This window comes from Natrix helvetica, assembly GCF_964273705.1.
Source record: "Natrix helvetica genome assembly, chromosome: 10".
In the NCBI taxonomy this organism is placed as follows: Eukaryota; Metazoa; Chordata; class Lepidosauria; order Squamata; family Natricidae; genus Natrix; species Natrix helvetica.
The window spans coordinates 14,328,031-14,343,845 of NC_138561.1; the positions used below are offsets into that span (position 1 = coordinate 14,328,031).

The 15,815-nt window shown below is 40.8% G+C and overlaps 1 protein-coding gene across 2 annotated transcripts in view; it reads left to right on the top strand.

Moving 5' to 3' along the window:
- The window catches only part of ANKRD27 (ankyrin repeat domain 27), a 51,858-nt gene that overhangs the window by 32,707 nt on the left and 3,336 nt on the right, over positions 1-15,815 (top strand). For both annotated transcript variants that reach the window (XM_081963215.1, XM_081963216.1), the window contains exons 17-28: positions 712-804; positions 2,433-2,630; positions 4,296-4,355; positions 4,673-4,798; positions 6,028-6,072; positions 9,466-9,588; positions 10,263-10,460; positions 10,920-11,039; positions 11,689-11,850; positions 12,803-12,902; positions 14,664-14,745; positions 15,415-15,487. In XM_081963215.1, the coding sequence (XP_081819341.1) occupies positions 712-804; positions 2,433-2,630; positions 4,296-4,355; positions 4,673-4,798; positions 6,028-6,072; positions 9,466-9,588; positions 10,263-10,460; positions 10,920-11,039; positions 11,689-11,850; positions 12,803-12,902; positions 14,664-14,745; positions 15,415-15,487 (1,380 nt within the window). The remainder of the gene's footprint in view (positions 1-711; positions 805-2,432; positions 2,631-4,295; positions 4,356-4,672; positions 4,799-6,027; positions 6,073-9,465; positions 9,589-10,262; positions 10,461-10,919; positions 11,040-11,688; positions 11,851-12,802; positions 12,903-14,663; positions 14,746-15,414; positions 15,488-15,815) is intronic.

Below are 15,815 nucleotides of genomic sequence, written 5' to 3' on the forward strand. Positions count from 1 at the left end.
ATTTTGTGCTATTATTCTAGCTGACAAAAGTAGAGCGTAGGATACTTTGGAAGTGAGTGTGGATGGAGGTGTGAAAAATAGAAGGAAGGTGTAAAAGGCAAGGGCCATGTGTGGAAACCCTCTACCCCACCCGTTATTGAAACAGTTGGATGTAAAATTACAGAGTAGCTTGAAATCTCTTGGGTTGGTACTAAACATTATTTAAGGCAACTTTTTGAAGAACAGCACTGAAGTCCCATTTCCAGAAATGGTGCATTAACTTAACAGAATAACTTACATGATAAAAGAATAAGTTAGAGGTCTAATAGTCCGACCCCCTGCTCAGGAAGGAAACCATATACCATTTCAGACAAATGGTTGTCCAATCTCTTCTCAAAATCCCTCGCTGTCGCAGCATCCACAACTTCTGGGGATAAATTGTTCCACTGATTAACTTAACTCAAGAATTTGTATTTTCGGCAGCTGTTCTTTGAAGTGCTGGGTAGTGTTTACCTATTGGTAGAGAGTGGTAACTCTACATTGGTTTTTCAATAGTGCAAAATGAGATGTTTTCATGCCAGTTTGCAACTCGGTCCAAAAAGGTTGCTGAAAGGGAAGATGGGCATTAGTGATTTCATTTGGTTTCAGAAATGATAAAAACGCCCAGTAGATAGACCAGCCTGTTATGACATTTTCTCGGGATAATATTGGCTTTTTCCCTTTTATTTTCAGCTTCTCTTGTTACATTATAAATCCAGCACAGAAGCCCAGGATAATAATGGCAACACTGCACTCCATTTAGCCTGCACTTATGGGCACGAGGACGTAAGTAGATCGTTTAAAACAGCAGTTCTTATAGGTGTCCTTCAGTTCTGTAGTTCAGGGGTCTCCTCCAGTCCAATTTTAAGGCTTGTGGGCATCAACTCCCAGAATTCCTGACTGAAGAATTCAGAGAGTTGAAATCCGCAAGTCTTAAAGTTGCCAAGAGTGGAGACGCCTGCTGAAGCTACTGAAGTGACCTTTGGACCATAAATTTCTTTTCCATCTCTTTTGAGGGGCAAGCAAATTCCAAATGTTTTAGTTTCCTTTCCTATCAAGTGTTCAATTATTCTGGTGGATACGAAATGTAAAAATAGGCCATTCATTGATTCAAATTATTTTTACACCATTCGTTCTCCGTTTCCTGCGCTCAAGACATCACCACTAGCTTTTCAAGGTTTCTGTGAAACACATTAAGTCCAATGCATGCTAACATAAAATTGTAGTAATTAAAACATTCCACAGGGAGAAAAACTATACGAAGGTAGTCTGGATGAAGACATGGGTGTCTCGTGACGGGTGTGTGTGCTGCTGTTGTGGCTGTTTGAAAGTCACAATCTTGAGGGCAATCCTCAGAACAGGTGGTGTCCTTGCACTTTCGTTACATGAAAAAAATGTATGGATTGTGTGCGTATTGTGAGTGTGTATTGTCTGAGAGGAGATTTTGGTGTTGAAACATTCGTAGCATAGCAGGGTTAATCCCTGGATGGATAAAATGCAAGCAGAATTGGACAGTGAGGAGGTTGGGGAGGAACAGGGGCCAGTCCTAGGGACTGAGGAAAGCTTAGATGTGGGCTCTGCGTCAGAGGCAGAGAGGGAGCTAGACAGCAGTGAGGCAGAGGAACAGCTGGAGCCTGTTCCCAGTGTGCGCATGTGCAGAGCTGCCAGAAGACAAGAAGAACTAAGAAAGCAGGGTCGACTTGGGAGTAAAGCCACACCTTGGAGGTGATTGACCCTTCCCATAGAAAACAAAAAAGGAGCGAACGGGGATTGGGCTTTTGCAGGAAACCATTCATTCGGTTGTTTCACGAGTGGAAAGTTCTGTTGGGGCCAGAAGAGACTCTGTACCAAGTTTTGCCTTGCCATGCATTTGGCAACTAGTTATTTGGCAGCTCGCCAAACAAGATAAGGTTCATGTTGATAAACATTCCTCTGAAAGATTGTTTGCCAAGCCTTGCAGACTGTGAGTGAAAGGAATTCACAGTCGTGTAAATAAAAGTGGACTCTGCTTCTTGCTTTTTTAAAGAAGCCTGGGTCAGAACCTGTTCCAACTAGCCGGCCTGGCTTAATTAGAACTTAATTAGAACTTTACTCTCTAATCCCCCTGGCAATTTTAAATTTTAAATTTACTTTTTGGGTATTTTAACGGTTTTTAACTTATTGTCATTGCTTTTTAACATTGTGGCTATTATTATTATTTATGTACTGTAAAAGTTTTATGTATACCTCTTCCGTGCCATATGTTTGTATATTTGATTGTACGCCGCCCCGAGTCCCTCTGGGGAGAGGGAGCGACTTATAAATTGAATAAATAAATAAATAAATAAATATAGGAGCAGCTTCCTTCAGGATGTATATAAGCCTTGGACTTCATGCAAAGTTCTTATATCGGTTGTTCTGTTTTAACTTTGCAGTGCGTCAAGGCTCTCGTGTATTACGATGTCCATTCTTGCAAGTTAGAGATTGGTAACGAAAAAGGAGACACTCCTCTTCACATAGCTGCTCGCTGGGGCTACCAAGGGATCATCGAAGTCCTCCTGCAGAATGGAGCCAACCCAGGCGTTCTGAACCGGATGAAAGAAACACCTGTGCAATGTTCATTGAACTCAACGGTACTTTTTAAACCAACTAGGGTGTTCTTAGGATGCTTTTCCTGTAACGTTGAAGCCAAGGCATCCTGCATATTCTCACTGTTAGCTACAGAGAGGGCAAAGGTCTTAGCAATATTACAACAATAATTAAATAAGAGCCAAGGTGGCACAGTTGTCTGAATGCAGTATGGCAGGCTGATTCTGCCTACAGCCTGAAGTTCGATCCTGACTGGCTCAAGGTTAGTCTAGCCTTCTACCCTTCCGAATTTGATAAAATGAGGACCCAGATGTTGGGGGCAATATGCTGACACTGTAAACTGCCCAGAGAGTGCTGTAAACCAGGGGGCACCAACCCTCGGGCTGTGGCCCATAGCTTTTGTAGTGCCCTCCACATTAATCTGTTCCTTCTTTAAACCTATTCAGTTCTGATTTTTAAGGAGAACTTATTTTTTAAAAAAGAGACCGCTTTGCAAAGCCATTTAAAAGTAGCTTCTGATTGATAATGTTGGAGATAAGTCACCATTGTGTTTTATACTTACTCATACAGACGGAAGAGCTGCAAGAGAAATATAGAATCTCCATGCCTGTGCTCTTATATTTGCTTTTATGCATAGTAGAAGTTCCCAAAGTTTTCCTGTTTGTTTTCTTAGCGTCTTCGATACAAATCAATAAAAACATGCAGTCTTGGGACATCTTAAAAACCGAACCAAGTTTATTATTATGCTGCTTGGCTTAATTATTATTATTTTTTCACTTTGTCTACATTTTCCTTGTGAAGCTACAAAAAAAAAATCCTGTGTGACTTTAAAATGCACTTGACTAGCTTAATGTTTTCTGTATATTATAAAAAGTAAAGGTAAAGGTTCCCCTCACACATAGTCGTGCTAGTCGTTCCCGACTATAGGGGGCAGTGTTCATCTCAGTTTCAAAGCCGAAGATAGCTGTGGTCATGTGGTCGGCATGAGTCAACTCCAAAGGCGCACGGAACGCTGTTACCTTCCCAACAAAGGTGGTCTCTATTTTTCTACTTGCATTTTTTACGTGCTTTTGAATTGCTAGGCTGGCAGAAGCTGGGACACGTAAGGGGAGCTCACTCCGTTACGTGGCACTAGAGATTTGAACCGCCAAACTGCTTACCTTCTTATTATTCATATTTATTTTATTATTCATATTTATAGACCGCCCCCTCTCCCGGAAGGGACTCGGGGCGGTGTACAGTCACTAAAATACGTTATAAAATACATACAAAACAGTTAAATAATTAAATACGTAGGTGGAGGAGGTTGCAAGACTGTACATAGAATAATAAATATTAAATATAGTATATAGTATATTAAAAACTTATCTTAAAAACTTCTTATCGACAAGCTCAGCATCTTAGCCACTGAGCCACCCTGTCCCTTTTCCTGTATATTATAGTTAGGCCATTTTTCTTTCACTGGAGTTTCCTGAATCACCCACCGTTGGCTGTGTTTACAGAAAACACTTGAGTTTTAAAAAATGGTTTTACAAGCCGCAGTGGTTGAGTACACTCAATATGTTCGCTTTATAAGAAAACAGCTTTATTATAATTTAGCACCATCCACGAACTCAGCTCATTTATTTGCTGGTAGCATATATGATATCCATCTGGTTATTTTCTTGAGCTCTGCACTTGTGGCTCACTGGGTTTTAATCTCTCTGCAGATTGTTTCCTTAATGGAACTGAACTACCTCACTTTTGAAAGAGGACAACATGCTTCTCAGGTAATTCAAAGGATTGGTCCCAACTCTTAACTTAGAGCAGGGGTGTCAAACTCGATTTCCTTGAGGGCCGCATCAGGGTTGTGTTTGACTTCGGTAGATGCAATGGGCGTGGCCAGCATGACATCATCACTTGTGTCAGGGGGCACCTGTGGTGGCCCAAGCGCTCTGGCAGCAAAAACGGGCTCCTGAGCTACGTTTTCGGCTGCAATGGCCTCCTGCAACTCCTTGCCAGTGAAAACAGAACTTGTGATCAGCTGTTAAATAAATGAGGGATGCAGCCAACTTTCTCCTTTTGATTTCTTTATGGGGACCACTAGTCACCCATCCGATCTTCTTCGTGTTGTGAAGACACCATCAGCCAAATATCATCCACCTCCAGTTTATCTTTCATAATACCAGTGACAACAGTGACACCAGAAGAAACCAAATCTCATTATAAAGAGGTAAGCCGATGACCTAGTGACAATTTGGCAGGGCAGTCCAAGTTCTAATATAACTCCCGTTTTGTTGCTCCTTCTTAAGTAGCAGCAGGCTCCGTCTGTTTGCTTGGCAGATTCGGGAGGCCAAGGATGCATACATGCCCCCTCGTGCGCTGCTAACTTCAGATTTCAGAAGGAAGGTTGAAGTAGATGAATATAGATGATGAAATACAGAAGATGAAAGAGATGATAGCACAGATGTATACCGGGAAGGGGGAAGAGGATGATCTTTAACTGGAGCTTAAAAGCTCAAAATTGTTAAGCATTTCACACATTTCAGAATGAAGGGGCTGGTACAAGAAGCCTGCTTACAAGATAGTTAATGCATGGTTCTTGCACTTAGCAATGAGCTAGATTTGTAACAGTGAAAGACATTTGTAAGATATTTATTTGTTCATTCATTCATTCATTCACTCATTCATTCAATTGTGTCCTGCCTTTATTATTTTTACAAATAACTCAAAGCCATGAATATATCCAATACACCTTCCTCCTCCTATTTTCTTCACAATGATATCCTGGACATACATTGTTTCAAGTTCTACTCTCAAAACATTATAGAGCATTGCACACCAGAAAAACTAGATACAAGGACAATTCCCCTCCCCCCGAATGCCATCACTCTGCTAAACAACTAATCCCCACACTGTCAAATTATCAACTAAGACTGTATTATAATTATTGTTCTCTTCCCTCCTAGTACTTATCTCTTTCCACTTATGACTATAACCATGTTGTTTGTATCTTTAAAATTTATATTGTTTTATATTGTTAACAATTTATATTGTTTAGATTGTATAATTTGATTGCTTATTGGTAACCTATGACTATCATTAAGTGTTGTGTCTTATGATTCTTGATGAATGTATTCTATTTTATTTTTCTTTGTGTACACTGAGAGCATATGCACCGAAGACAAATTCCTTGTGTGTCCAATTACACTTGGCCAGTAAATAATTCTACTCTACTCTATTCTATTCCATTCTTTTTCTCTATTCTATTCTATTCTACTCTACTCCCTTCCCTTCCATTTCTCTATTCTATTCCATTCCATAGCCTGTTCTGTATGTGTTGCAGCTTCTGCGCTGGTCATAAGAGCAAAACCTCCTCTTTGCAAGACTGTATATCAGTTCCGTAATAGATGCCAGTGCAGGTAAACATGCTTTCTTTTTCTGGTGTTGTGTATTCTGTAGGTGGACAAACTGTTAAGAGCGATTGCTGATGGAGATTTGGAGATGGTAAGAGCAGTTCACTGGATCCTTGCTTTGCAAGACTGTAGATGCTGGTGGGCGAATGCATTGATGGGCGCAGGCTAAGTAGAGTTTCCCACTATAAGCCAGCAGTTCTTAAAGAAAATCCAAGTGGAAATAGATGATCAATTGCATAATGAGAATATCTAGAATTGTACTCTCAACGTGTGGGGCAGGCTAGGAAACACCGCCCTGTTAAAGTTGCTCCCCATTCTGGTAATGGGAACAGCAAAATCCTGAAGTTTTCAGCCACCATTAAAAATAAACAACAATTACAAAAGCATCCAAGTGAGGGTCCCCAAACGTTCGGTGGGTGTGAGTTGTTTCATCACTTTTCCAGGGGGAAGGAGGACAATATGGTGGACTTTGCAAGAAGACATGTCCACTTCAGAGTCTTGAGTAGGACTATTCCATAGGACAATTGAAACTGTTGCAGTTCCACTTACATGTGTGAATTGTGTATGTAGGGAGTGTATTTATGTAGTTTCATCTGGGCCATTTTTAAAATGCCACTCCGGGTTGATGTAGTAAGAGTGGTGTGGTGGCCTAGCCGTGGAGCTCTCGCCTCAATCAGGGGGCTGTGAGTTCAATCCTAGGTAGAGGCAGTTATTTCTCTCTCTGGGCACAATTTTGGTGACAGGAAGAGCATCCGCCATTAAAACACTCTGCTAGCTCCATTCAGTTGCCCAGATTCCACCCAGCAAGGGAGTATGGGGTCATTAAATGATGATGATTATTCCTAGTTGATGTAGTATTCTTGCGTTGAATTTTGATAGTCCTACCTGGGAGTATTATTTTCCACCAGAAAAGTAGATTTCGAATAAAAACAGGCTTCATTGTTCTATAATAGCAGTATCAGCCCTGAACAAGGCCTAATGGTAGTAACAGAGCTGCAGGTTTTATAGAGATTTGAGATAAAAAGCAAAGTTTTGCTTTTCAAAAATCTTATTTTCTACAGAGCAATATTAACTTGGTGATTCCCATCCTGTAATTTGCATTACTTACTGTCTCCAGGGATGATAGAAAAATTGCCATAGCAATTTTACTCCCCTGGAAGCCTTTACAGTTGTGACACTCATCAACAAGGCAAATTATACCATTTGTAGTTTTGATGTCTGTAGAATTCTTTTAAAAAGTTTGTTTAATTTAAAAGATGATAAAATCTTGTGGCCCAATTGAGACCTAATGTCCACAGAAAGTTTGTTATCTAAGTACTTCATGCATAAGCTTTTACATGAAATTGTTTCATATGACAACTTAGGTGGTTGTGGACAAAACACTTAATCTTCAAGGCCCGCAGGTACATTCTCCTATTATATTAAATCTGGGGCATAACTTTGTTTTCCATGGATTGTGTTATCAACTAGCACTGATGATGTTACCTAGTTTGTAATGAAATGCCTGCACCAAGGGACCCTTCATTTCAACCCAAGCTACAAATATTCTCCTTTACTGCAAATCCAGACAGTTTTGCTTATACAATAAACCACGGTTGGGCATTATAGGTGATCTTTGCCAGGATTGGAAACAGAGACCCTAAATATGGCATGAATCCAAGGATTGTATAAAAGGTGGATTAGCAATGAGTAAGAGCTTTTGCTGCCCTTCTTGTATCTCAAAAGAGAAGGGCTAAGAAGATAAAGAACTGTCCTAAGATGTTTTGTAATTTAAGGTGAAGCCAGGATGATGCCACCACTCTGTCCCATATTCAGAGCTTCTCCAGATAGCTTCCATCTCCCTCCCCCTCCCCCATAATATCTTTTCTTTGCAAAATGGCGGACACTGGCTGGGTACATACAGTTTGCTTGATTAGTGAAACTGTTAATCGCTGAATTTGGGAACTGTGTTAAATCAATCAAAATCTAATCTTATATAGCCGTTTATTATAGTAGGAGAATGTATTAATTGGGTCTTGAAAATTAACTCTGTTAATCTAAAAGCCAGCCAAGATATCATATAAAGCAATTACACAGAAAAGGTTTGCCTCTACTTCTAGGTTATGTTGTGAGAAATGAAGAGTTTCCTACATCTGTGAGATAGGAGCTAAAAGGTGAATATTTAGAGTAGGGGTTTCCAACTGTGGCAGTGTTGGCTGGGGAATTCTGGGAGCTGAAGTCTTCAATTCTTAGAGCTGCCAAGGTTGGAGACCCCCTGATTTAGAGTTACAGTTCTCACACATTGCTTTGCTTTGATCTATACATGATTGGCTTGGCTTGGCTTCACAATGATATGAACACAATCATTATGGTTTCTCCGTAACCATGTATGATGTAGGTTTATAGCAAACTGTGATGTGATGTAGACCCAGGGGTCGCCAATCTTTCAGACCTCAGGAAGCACTAAATTCATAATTTTAAATCCCGCGGACTACTAGTATGAATTTTCTAAAAAGATAAATAGTATTTAGTGCAATATAAAAAATGCAAATATTTTTTCTACAGACTACCAAAATTTTCTCACGGACCACCAATAAGTGATATCACTTAAAGTGCCAAGAAGGTGGATTCCATGGCCAGAGGTGGACACTAAAAACATCTGGTCCAACAGAACTTTTCCTCCAGATCTAGACAGAGCACATGCTGGGTTTTTGAACAGCAGTGTTTGTTTTAAAAAAAGAACCTTTTCCTTTGTACAATGCTCGTAACCATGCTTCCCTCATTTCTGACTCGGGGAGCAAAGTGCCAGGGTTTTTTTTTTTTTTTTTGCAAACGAAGTCTATTTCTTCTAGATAAAAATTAGCATTCTGGCTTCAAACACGAAGCATATTGAAAAGATCAATAAAATAGCAGCAAGGGCCGAAGAAAGACATTGGCCTATTCTGGTGCAAAGCCTTTTGGTTTTTAATCTCCAGCAATCCCGGCTAAAAGGATTGAGCAGAGGAGAACATCAAAGTCTAGATTAAGAGGAGGCTGTCTTTTCTAATTTAGATCACATCTCCTTAGCAAATTCATCTTGGCAGCGAGAACATTTAACCGTTCTATCGCTTGCCTGCTAGGAAATGAAATGTCACGAGGGGCCACATTACGCCTCCTGGCATGTCTCATTTAATTTGCCCATTTTTGGGGAAATACCAGACAGCTGTTCTGTTCTTGCTGAAATGACATCTTTAACCCCTCCTGGGCTTGAAGAATGGCGAACTTGCGGAGTGATAAGTTTTCAAAATGCTTCTGATTTATGTCCAGGTGGGCAAAAATCCCTTCGGGCAGAAAACTAGATTTCCAAAGGCCAAATGTTTTAATCTTAAGCTTCTTCTGTCAAGTGAGTTTTTAATTAGGGCAGGAAATCCTTACGAAAAGGGTGTAGAGTTCATAAAGATGGATCGCTGTAGGGAATGAGATCTGAAGAGCCCACGTGTTTTCCAACCCTCGGCATTTATTCTAGGTGCGTTATCTCTTGGAATGGGGAGATGATGATCTGGAAGATCCCAAGGAAGCCAGCAATATGGGGACCCCAGAATTATGCCATCCTTTGTGTCAGTGTTCTAGATGCAGCCCTGTGCAGAAGGTTGGTGGATGCTCCCATCGGGTTGGCACGTATGTTCTGACTTGGCTTGTAAGAAGTCTGTGATTAATCGCACTTGTCTTCTAAAGATGTTCCCACGAGCTGCTGGGAAAAAGCTGCTTTTCTACTAAGTGGGCTGTTGTAAGGATTGGGTGACTGATTGAGGGAAATTCATTTCACTGCTAAGGAGAGGCATAGAAGGTTGTATAAAGAAGATGGATTTATAGCCTTGGCTCAGCTGTCTCTTCTACAGCTTGTTCAGGCATTGTCTCATCCTCTGCTTCAGGGAAGTTCTGTATCTAGGCAAGTAAGCCAACATTTTCCTTTCCCAGCATTCGGGTGTCTTTCATGTCACCTTACTTACACCTCTCCCACCCCCAATGGTATCTAGAATTGCTATTTTTTAATTTGTAAATTTGCAGATCAAGAGCCTCTTACTTTGAGTTTCATTAATTGTTCCCAGTGTCTGAAAATTCCTCCTTAGTTGCAGGTCAACCAATATCATTTCACGTTGGTGCATTTTGCATCGGCCCCACTCATGGTAACACATAGAAAGTTTGAAGTAAAAGCATGGTGATTGTTATGTCTTGGTCTTAGCTGGTTTTTTTGGGGGGAGGGGGGTAGATGGTGCAGAAATGCTGAGCTAATGTCCCGTGCACTTTTTTTTCTCCCAACAGAAGTTCTTCAGGCTGCCTTCGAATGGGCTTGGAGTGAATGTTACCAACCAAAGTGGTCTGATGTCACTGCATGTTGCCGCTCTACATGGACACGTGGACTTGGTGGCCCTCTTACTGAAACATGGAGCAGACATTGAAGCCAAAGATGTGAACGAAGCAGGACCTCTCCACTTTGCCTGCCAGAATGGCCATTTTCAGGTGAGGTGGACCGCTAGGAAGCTCATGAATGAATACATTGGCCTTTGGATCCTGACTAGACAACCTGCGGCATCACCTGTGCTCATGGTGTTAATAAGTTAAGCTCATTCCATAGGTGTCACTTGAAGCACAAATTGATCGTGTTTAAAGTAACCTACTTTGGACATATTATGTAAAGATCTAGTCTCTGGAAAAGTGTTGCAGGAAGGGTGGAAGGAAAAAGAAAAGGATGAATAGACTCAGTTGCAGTGATGGGGGTACCATTGCAGGAACCAAAAGACCAGGTTGGCCACAGATCGTCATGGAGAAAATATTATCTGTGTGGCCACGAGGAATCAACACCAACCTGATGGCACATAATCAGAATCAATAATTAAAGCAGATGATTTCCAACATTTTTCCCCCTGGTGTGTGTGGAAGTGAAGTTTACATAGCTATAATGCCCCCTTTTTTCAACAGGTGGTGAAATATCTGACAGAGTGCAGTGTTAAGCCACACAAAAAGGACATTTATGGAAATACCCCCTTAATGTATGCTTGCTTGAACGGCTATCAGGAGATAGCAGCCATTTTATTACAGGTGAGATTATCATTTTTATTTTTTTTTCACCTGTTTTTCTATTCTTTTTGCCTTAGTAGTCATGCACCAATTCTTCTTTTTTTCATGATCTCAAGGATTGAGATTGAAAATATTTGTTTTCATTTTTACTGAAGCTTGCTTCTCACATTTGGAAGTTACCGAAATTTGGGGTCTGTTTAAACGAACTAGCTGTTTTTTTCACTTTGTCTTTTATGATTCTGTTGGAGAGAAGGCACAGAAGTGTGCCTATCATCTCTTAAATCCGGGGGAAGAAATGTGTGAAAATAAGGGATTAGGGTGGAACTCAATTGCATAGTAACCTTGCAGAAAAAGATCATTTTCTGCATTTCGTCGAAAAGATAAAATCAGCACATGTAGGAAAGCCTTTTCTTCAGACTTTAATAAAGGACTGCTACAGAAACTTTTTAGGTGTTTATTCTCAGAAGAGTGGGAACATGACGCTTAGTACTCTTGAACACCAAGGACGTTTTATGCATATTATTTTCTTTGAATTATTTTTTGCAGGACCCTCACAGATTAAACTGTATTGCCCATGAATGAATCAACTGAAATGTGCAGGCTTTGAAATGTGCAGGCACAGCTTGTAAAAGAAGTTCCTTTTTCTTCTTTCCTGTTTTTGCTTTTCCAGCATGGAGCCTCAGTTAACCTTCCCAATAACCAGGGAAACACACCTCTTCACAAAGCAGTGATAGGAAATTATGAAGCTGTGGTTCAGGTGCTGCTGCAGAACGGCGCATTGGTGCACCTTAGGAACAACAAACAATGCACCCCTCTTGACTATGCTGAACCTGTAAGTGGCGCGTGAAGTCTCAGAATCATCATCTATGCCAAGAAATGCTTAAATCTTCATAGGGCTCACGCTTCCCAGCCTTGATCTGTCCTATAGCAAAAAGGCATGGGTTGACCCTATACAGATGGTTCTGCTTAATGCTGTTCAAACTTACGATGGCGCTGAATAAGTTGTTCTCTTGTGGCACCCTCGTGATCATGTGATCGTGATCAGGGTGTTCAGCAACCGACCTGGATTTCTGGCCATCACAGTGTCCAGTCATGTAATTGTGATTTGCAGTCTTTCCTGCTGGCTTCCCATGAGCCAGGTCAGTGGGGAAACCAGCAGGAAATAGAAGTCACAAGAAGTCCTCGCTTAACAACTTGCAGTGATTTATTTAAGGATGGTAACCAGAACTACCAGAATTGCTGTTGCTAAGCAGCTGGACATTGGACATAATGCTCTACAGCCTCATTGCTTAATGAAAATGCCAATCCCTTGTATGATCCTTAAGTGAGGACTATCTGTGAAGACAAAAATGTCCTAGTTCAAATCAGGCCGTTGTTTAGCATATACTGGGTTGCTCTTTATGCTCAACTCATGCCTTTACTTGTTGTATGATCCCTCGTGCTGAATTTTTTTAAAACCACAGTTGATAAATATGCCCCACAACGTCAATCCATTATTGTCCAATCAGTAAATCAGGAACCACCAGTTCATCCCATAAACCAGATCTGCTTAGAGACACCAAGCACTGAATCCAAGGCTTCTTGCCTGCAAACTTGGTCTTTGTTCACTTGGTGCAGTCTTTTCCTCTTCAGCATTAATACAGCACATTTAAAGATGGGACAAGTTTCAATTTAATCTCAAGACAGTATGGTTGGGTGACATATGCAACATCAGTGGGATTCAGTAATCTTTTTAATAAGAGCAAATCCTCCCGTTTATCCTTCTTCTTCCACCCTGTTTAAAGAATTCAGGCCTCCTCAAGCTTCTTCAGGCTGCAGCATCCGAGGAAGATGACGCACAGACGCTCTGCAAAACTCGCATGGCGCGGATGATCAGGAAAAAAAGTGAGTGTTCCATCGAGACTAGTGAAAGCTTACTGGGAATAAGAGCAGCTAGAACACAGGAGTATTGTTTTGATTGCTGAACAAATAAAAGTATCTTGTCTCTTTGCTGGTATGTTTCGACTTGTGTGTGCGAGAGGAGAGTGGTGGTACTATTGCTGGAGTTCTTGTAAATGATAATGTTTAAGTGGGTGCAATGCAGCAAGATTGCCAATTACTTTGAAATAGAAATGAAGAGCAGTGACTTTGGGTCTTTTGTGGATACTAAAACTTTGGCCTCAAGCTTTATTTTTTGCTTAATACCAAGTTGTTGAATAGTGCGGTAATGCTGAGATGTTAATTGGTGGAGTTTATGCCAGGACCAAGGGTGAACTTGGCTCTAGAAAAGCTAAACCTTTTTATTTTCCCATTGTGTAAGCAAAGTTGTTACCTGTGGCTTAATTATTTGTAGCTTTAAAAGGACACCCGCTCTGAGATTCTAGAAATGGAAATGGGCAAAGATTTACCTCCCTTTTCACAACTGACTTGCAACATGGATTGCAAATTGCATCTCACTTGCTTTCATTACTCAGAATGAGAATTGACACCCTCAGTCATCCTGCAAATGGATCTTTAAGGGGTGCTTTCTACTCCTGGTTGGTGGATGAAGGAATTGGTCCTCTTAAAAACTCCTAAATCAGATTGAAAGTCCATTAATACCAGTGACTCTTCTCTTACATAGCCAGGAAGAGCTTGGTAGAAAACTCACAAGTTACAATCTTTACACAGCTGTTCTTGTTCAGGGCAGACTGCCCCTCAATTGTTGTGATTTCTGCAGAAAACGTCCGTCCCACTTGGCACTGTTTTCAGCTTGCCACCTAACAAAATGTAAATGGCAAAGCTAGCAGTGTCATTAAAAGATTAAAGATTCTTTGGCCTACACGAGACAAGTAAACAGAGTTGCTATATTTAAAACTGTTTCCCATAGGAGTGATCTTTGTGCCTATACATGTACCTACAGCTGCAGGCATATATAACGGTGAGAAGCCTCTACAGATAGTCCTACAGATAGTGACTTCACTCTTTTAGTAACCAGTTACGACAGTGATAAAGTAACTGTCTTTGCATTATGACCTCTCCAGGTCTGTTAAGAAAAAAGAAAAAAAAGCTGGAGACGATTAAGCACAAGTTGTGGTTTCACTTACCAGCCATTTCACTTAATAATCAAGTTACTAGTCCCAATTGTGTTGCTAAATGAGGACTAACTCTAGTTTGTTTTCTATATGCACTGGAAGTTTTATTATTTGTAAAGTCAGCATAGCAATAGCACTTACTTATATACCACTTCATAGCGCTTTTATAGCCCTCTCTAAGCGGTTTACAGAGTCAGCATATTGCCCCCCAAAACATGGCTCCTCATTTTACCCACCTCGGAAGGATGGAAGGCTGAGTCAACCCTGAGCGGGTGAAATTTGAACTGCTGAAGTAGCCTGCAGTACTGCACTCTAACCACTGCACCACCTCGGCATCCAAACGTATCCTGTACTTGCTGCCCAAAATTATACAGCCTGTTCCAGATCGCATTCTGCCTAAAGTATTGATCCATCCATAACCCATTCAGCATTACAAGGTGCACTGTCACCATGACGCTGAACCTACTCAGGCCTTTCTTTTGCTTGTCAATAAAGCAGATTTCGCTGACGGCTTATTTTAATGGAGGATTGCCTAGTCAAGTGCTCAGGAATACAGCTCCATTTCATGAATATTTGTGCTTTAAATCTACAGTCAGTTTTAAGACTCCTGAGACAACGGATGATCTCATTGCCCGGCGCCTTCAACTACTCGAGTCAATCCACCGATTTAACAAGTAAGCTTCAAATTTTGGTGTAGTATTTAAAATGCAGATTCTAAAAGATATTGCCAGAGTAAATGAGAAGAGCTGATGTTACCTCAGATACTGGAATCTAGTAAGGACTGGATCTTTTGATGATCTTCCCTGAATTATGGGGACATGTTATAGAATATCAGTTGTTAACTTCTGTGTGAATTACAGGTAGTCTTCGACTTATGACCGCAATTGAGCTCGAAACTTCTATCATTAAGCGATGCAGTTAAATTAGTTGTGCCCAATTTAATAGTCCTCTTGTCATAGTTGTTAAGTGAATCATATGGTAGTTAAATGAATCCTGGATTCCTCATGGATTTTGCTTGCTGAAAGCCAGCTGGGAAGGTCACAAATAGCAATGCTGTGACTCTAGGACATTGCAACCATCATAAATACATGCTAACCATGTGTTCAAATTTTGATCAGGTGCCCACAGGAATGCTGCGACAGCCATGTGTGCTAAGACTGGTCATGAGTCACCCTTTTTCCCAGCACCGCCATAATTTTAGTTGTTAAATGAATGGTTGTAAGCCGAGGCAGACTTATCCTCTTTCAGTTGAAATAGTGCCATCTGGCGGCTGGCCTGAGGAACCTCCTAGTGACATAGACTGAAGCATGGAGTAACTTACTTTTCATCTTGTGTTCTCTTAGATCAAGAAACCTGCGCAAAGCCATAACGAAAGATAAAAGCATGCCTAACTTTGATGAAGAATTATTGCACCAGGTAAGTACACAGTATTAGCTTCATACCACCGCAGTTCTGTTTGTTTTTTAAAATACAAATGAACTCTGCATGAAATAAAACGTTTAGCTCTTTTTTATAGAATAAAAAAATGAACATTTGGGGTAGAAGAGGAAAAAATAGAAAGGGAAAGGATGGTTGCATAGCTACGGCAGAAACCTATCTGACTGCCAAGACCTAGAGTAAGATTTGCCAATGTTCTCTTTGCTGCAGAAAAAAAAAAAAAGGGGGGGGGGATATGAACGGTGGCTAGCATTAGCAGTGAAGATTTAATTCTCTTTCAACATGCAATTTTAATTTCAGCCTTGCG